Source organism: Colobus angolensis, unplaced genomic scaffold (genome assembly GCF_000951035.1).
Source record: "Colobus angolensis palliatus isolate OR3802 unplaced genomic scaffold, Cang.pa_1.0 Scaffold431, whole genome shotgun sequence".
NCBI classification, from domain to species: Eukaryota; Metazoa; Chordata; class Mammalia; order Primates; family Cercopithecidae; genus Colobus; species Colobus angolensis.
The window spans coordinates 2,079,201-2,084,216 of record NW_012117722.1 but is presented as its reverse complement, the minus strand read 5'-3'; the positions used below and the strand labels follow the sequence as shown (position 1 = coordinate 2,084,216).

Here is a 5,016-nt window from a genome sequence, read left to right as displayed (position 1 = left end):
CAGGATGATCTCAATCTCCTGACCTTGTGATCCGCCCGTCTCGGCCTCCCAAAGTGCTGGGATTACAGGCTTGAGCCACCGTGCCCGGCCTATTGACATAGCATCTTATAAAATTCTGCAGAATCAGTGATCACATATTTTTATGATAGGCTGTTTTAAAAGTATTTTGCTTTTTCTGTTTTTTATCCTTCCATTAATTTCTATTTTAAAATCATAATTATTACCAGAAAATCTAATTATGAAGCAAATCTAATGATTCATAGTGTGCGTATCATTAACTAAAGACATATTTTTTCATCTAATGTTAGGTGAGATACTATCATGGTGCTAATTGTGGGAAAACATAAACAGGGGTGGGAAAACTACAGCCTTTGGACCAAATCTGGCTTGATACTGAGCCAAACCTAGCCACGTCCATTTACTTAGTTTATGGCTGCTTTTGCTCAGCGGTAGAAATGAGTAGTCACAGCAGAGACTATGGCCCACAAAGTAAAAATATATTTTCAAGCCCTTTAAGAAGGCTGTTGACCATTGGTATGGAATATTTAGATATGTTTTCTTCCCTCAAAATGGTTAATATAGAATGGACTTTCCCTGATACATTCTAACAGAGAGGTGGCTTTCTTTTCATATTTTCAAAATTTTTTTGACAATTCAAAAATTGTATATGGAGTACAATGTAATGTTTTGATGTATGTATTAAATCAAGCTAATTAACATATCACTTCACCTACTTTTTTTTTTTGTAGTGAGAACATTTTACTATCCTTTTAGGGATTTTGAGATATACATTATTATTAACTGTGGTTACCATGCAGTGCAATAGATCACTAAAACTTATTACTCCTGTCCAACTGCAACTTTGTACTGTTTGACTAACATCTCCTCTTTTCCCACCCCCTGCAATCCCAGCCTCTAGTAAATACCATTCTACTCTCAGCTTCTGTGAGTTCAAGATTTTTAGATTCTGCATATAAGTGACATCATACATTATTTGTCTTTCTGTGCCTGTCTTATTTCACTTCGCGTAATGCCCTCCAGGTTCATTCATGTTGTTGCAAATGACAGAATTTTCTTATTTTTTAAGGCTATGTGTAGTATTCTGTTGTGTATATATACATTTGCCATTCATTATCTGGTCATCCATTGATAAACACTACAGTTGCTTCCATTATCTTAGCTATTGTGAATAATGCTGCAGTGAACACAGGAGGGCAGGTGTCTTTCTAATATACTGATTTCAGTTCTTTAAATATATACTGAGTAGTGGAATTGCTGGATCATATGGTAACTCTATTTTTAGTTTTTTGAGGAACCTCCATAATATTTTCCATAATGGCTGTGCTAGTCTACGTTCTCATTCTAATGTGCAGTGGTTCCTTTTTCTCCACATCCTCACCAAGACTATCTTTTCTGTTTTCTTTTTGATAATAGCCATTCCAACGGATGTGGGTGATTCTCACGGTGTTGTTGATTTGTATTTCCCTGATAAATAGAGATGTTGACCATTTTTACATATCTGTTAGCCATTCGTATGTCTTCTTTTGAGAAATGTTTATTCATGCACTTTGCCCATTTTTTAATTTGGTTATTTGTTTTCTTGAAGTTGAGTTGTTTGAATTCCTTATATATTTTGGATATTAGTTCCTTATCAGATGTATAGTTTGCAAATATTTTTTGGTTTGCAAATACTTTTTTCCCAATCTGTGGGTTGTTTCTTCAGTCTGTTAATTGTTTCTTTTGCTCTGCAGAAGCTTTTTAATTTGGCGTAATCTTATTTGTCTATGTTTGCTTTTGTTGCCTGGGCTTTTGGGGTTATATCCAAGAAATCATAGCTCAGAACAATGTAACAGAGCTTTCCCCTTGTGTTTTCTTCTAGTAGTTTTGCAGATTCAGGTCTTATGTATAAGTCTTTAATCCATTTGAGTTGATTTTTTATATGGTATGAGATAAGGATCTAATTTCAGTCTTCTGCCTGAGGATATTTAGTTTTCCCCACACCATTTATTGAAGAAACTGTCCTTTCTTCATTGTGTGTTCTTGGCACCTTTGTCAAAAACCAACTGACCGTAAATGTGTGGGTTTATTTCTGGAATTCTGTCCTGTTGCATTGGTTGATGTATTTGTTTTTATGCCAGTACCATGCTGTTTTGATTACAATTGCTTGGAAAGATATTTTGAACTCAGGGAGTGTAACCCTTCTTTTTTTTTTAGTCAGAATCTCACTCTGTCTCTCAGGCTGGAGTGCAGTGGTGTGATCTCAGCTCACTGCAAACTCCGCCTCCTGGATTCAAGCAATTCTCATTCCTCAGCCTCCCTAGTAGCTGGGACCACAGGCACATACCACCACGCCTGGCTAATTTTTTGTCTTTTTGTTAGAGATGGGGTTTTGCCATGTTGGCCAGGCAGGTCTTGAACTCCTGACCTCAAGTGATCCACCTGCCTTGGCCTCCCACAATGTTGGAATTACAGGCATGAGCCACCACGTCTGGCCACTTTGTTCTTTTTGCTCAAGATTGCTTTGACTATTCAGAGTATTTTGTGGTCCCATACAAATTTTAATATTGTGTTTTCTATTTCTGTGAAAAATGATGTCAGATAAATGCAGAGTTTTGTTTCAGTGTCTCCAAATTTTAGCAAACACATATTGAACACTTAACTGTGTGTAAACCAAGGATTGTGAGTGTACACTATGAATAAGACATGGTCTCTGTGCTGAGGAAGTTTAAAATGAAGCGTCTACCACTGTTTAGTATTAATTTGCTTTTATATTGTATACCTATATATTTTAAAATAGCAATATTTTGCTTGATCTTTAGTCAAAACCTTCAACATGGGAAGTTGAAGAGTTCCTAGAAAACTTTGGTTTCCCCTGGTTTCAAGGTCCCGCTGATTCCACTTCGATTTTTTTCTCGGTTTTCTCATGTTTTCAAGCAGTCCTCATCTTAATCTTAACAAGTCATCTAACTTTATGGAGTTTTGTCATGCCCCTTTAAAACCAAGTGAAACAATGAAGCTCTTAGATGCTTTTCTAATTCCTCAGATTGCTATCACATATAAAGTAAAAAATATTGTATGTATTGTATCTGTTTCTTTCATTTATCTTTATATGTACTGGGTTTCTCTTTTGGTTTTATGCCATGCTTACATTTGATATGTAAGCCTGATTTTTTTTCTCCAACAATAGTATTATGTTATAGGAGACTGACATAATTAGGTCAACTTTATTATTTTAATAAAGATACAAATGTGGAAGTTGGGGCATTCTATATTTTTAAATATGTTTTGAAATAACTTCCTTGTTTATTTTTCTTTAGTTTTTACCAGATTCGTGCTTCTATGAAAATTCCATCAAGAATTCCCCACAGAGTAGAAGCTAGTTTGTTACATGCAACAGGTAAGCCAAGGAATATGTTCAAATTAAAAAAGTAATCTGAAACAACATTATAATGGCCAATAACTTTTCATAAATTTTTTTCTCATTACAGATATAAGATACAAAATAACATCATTATGATAACCATTATAAGAAATATATTTGGGGCCTCAGTAAAACATACTTGATTATAGATACTCTGTCTCCTTCTTAGATTTCTTACAATGAGATTTCTTACAATGAGCACATCAAAGAATGTGTATTAAAGTTTCATGAAAACAAACGTAGGATTTGGTATCCATTATATAAGATGCAATGTAAAAAGATACACAGAAATGGGAACATACAATTTGACTTATGATTATAAAGGTGTTTTATGGTAAAGTTTTATGGTATGGATTTTGAGGACATTTTTTAAACCAGTTTTTTTTTCTGGATTAGGTTCTCTAATTATGAAACAGAGCCAAAAGGCAATGTAGGAAGGTATGAAATAGACATGTTACAGCAGCTTCGTTAGTTACTCATATTCTAAGGAGAGACACCAGCATTAAACGGGTTAAGTTAAAACAGCCTTCCCAATACAATATATGCTGTGTCATTACATGTAGTTAGAAAATGAACCAGTTAATGAAACATTCAAAGAGTTACTGTGTAAGCCTAATATGAAATTACTAGTTTTTAAAGCATCATAAAAATAATAAAATACACCTGAAACTAGAGCTATGCTGAGCGTAATTCAGTCCATTTTGAAATTTTAAAAAATTTGTTGAGTATTTGAAGTGTTAAGGATTGCCTTTTATCATACTGTGGATACTAAAATGTTGGTTAATGTTAAATTTTTAATTTTTTATTATTATATTTTAAGTTCTAGGATACATGTGCACAACGTGCAGTTTTGTTTACATATGTATACATGTGCCATGTTGGTTTGCTGCACCCATTAATTCATCATTTACATTAGGTATTTCTCCTAATGCTATCCCTCCCCCATCCCCCGACCCCACAACCAGCCCCACTGTGTGATGTTCCCCTTCCTGTGTCCAAGTGTTCTCATTTTTCAGTTCCCACCTATGAGTGAGAATATGCGGTGTTTGGTTTTCTGTCCTTGCGATAGTTTGCTCAGAATGATGGTTTCCAGCTTCATCCATGTCCCTACAAAGGACATGAACACATCCTTTTTTATGGCTGCATAGTATTCCATGGTGTATATGTGCCACATTTATTTAATCCTATCTGTCATTAATGGACATTTGGGTTTTTTCCAAGTCTTTGCTATCGTGAATAGTGCCACAATAAACATACGTGTTCATGTGTCTTTATAGTAGCATGATTTATAATCCTTTGAGTATATATCCAGTGATGGGATGGCTGGGTCAAATGGTATTTCTCGTTCTAGATCCTTGAGGAATCGCCACACTGTCTTCCATAGTGGTTGAACTAATTTACAGTCCTACCAACAGTGTAAAAATGTTCATATTTCTGCACATCCTCTCCAGCACCTGTTGTTTCCTGACTTTTTAATGATCGCCATTCTAACTAGTGTGAGGTGGTATCTCATTGTGGTTTTGATTTGCATTTCTCTGATGGCCAGTGATGATGAGCATTTTTTCATGTGTCTGTTGGCTGCATAATTGTCTTCT

The 5,016-nt window shown here is 35.0% G+C and overlaps 1 protein-coding gene across 3 annotated transcripts in view; it reads left to right on the top strand.

Annotated features, from left to right (window-relative positions):
* FAM135A (family with sequence similarity 135, member A) overlaps positions 1–5,016 on the top strand; it is a 151,958-nt gene that overhangs the window by 30,157 nt on the left and 116,785 nt on the right. For all 3 annotated transcript variants that reach the window (XM_011957042.1, XM_011957041.1, XM_011957043.1), the window contains one exon: positions 3,318–3,397. In XM_011957042.1, coding sequence (XP_011812432.1) covers positions 3,318–3,397 — 80 coding nt within the window. The remainder of the gene's footprint in view (positions 1–3,317; positions 3,398–5,016) is intronic.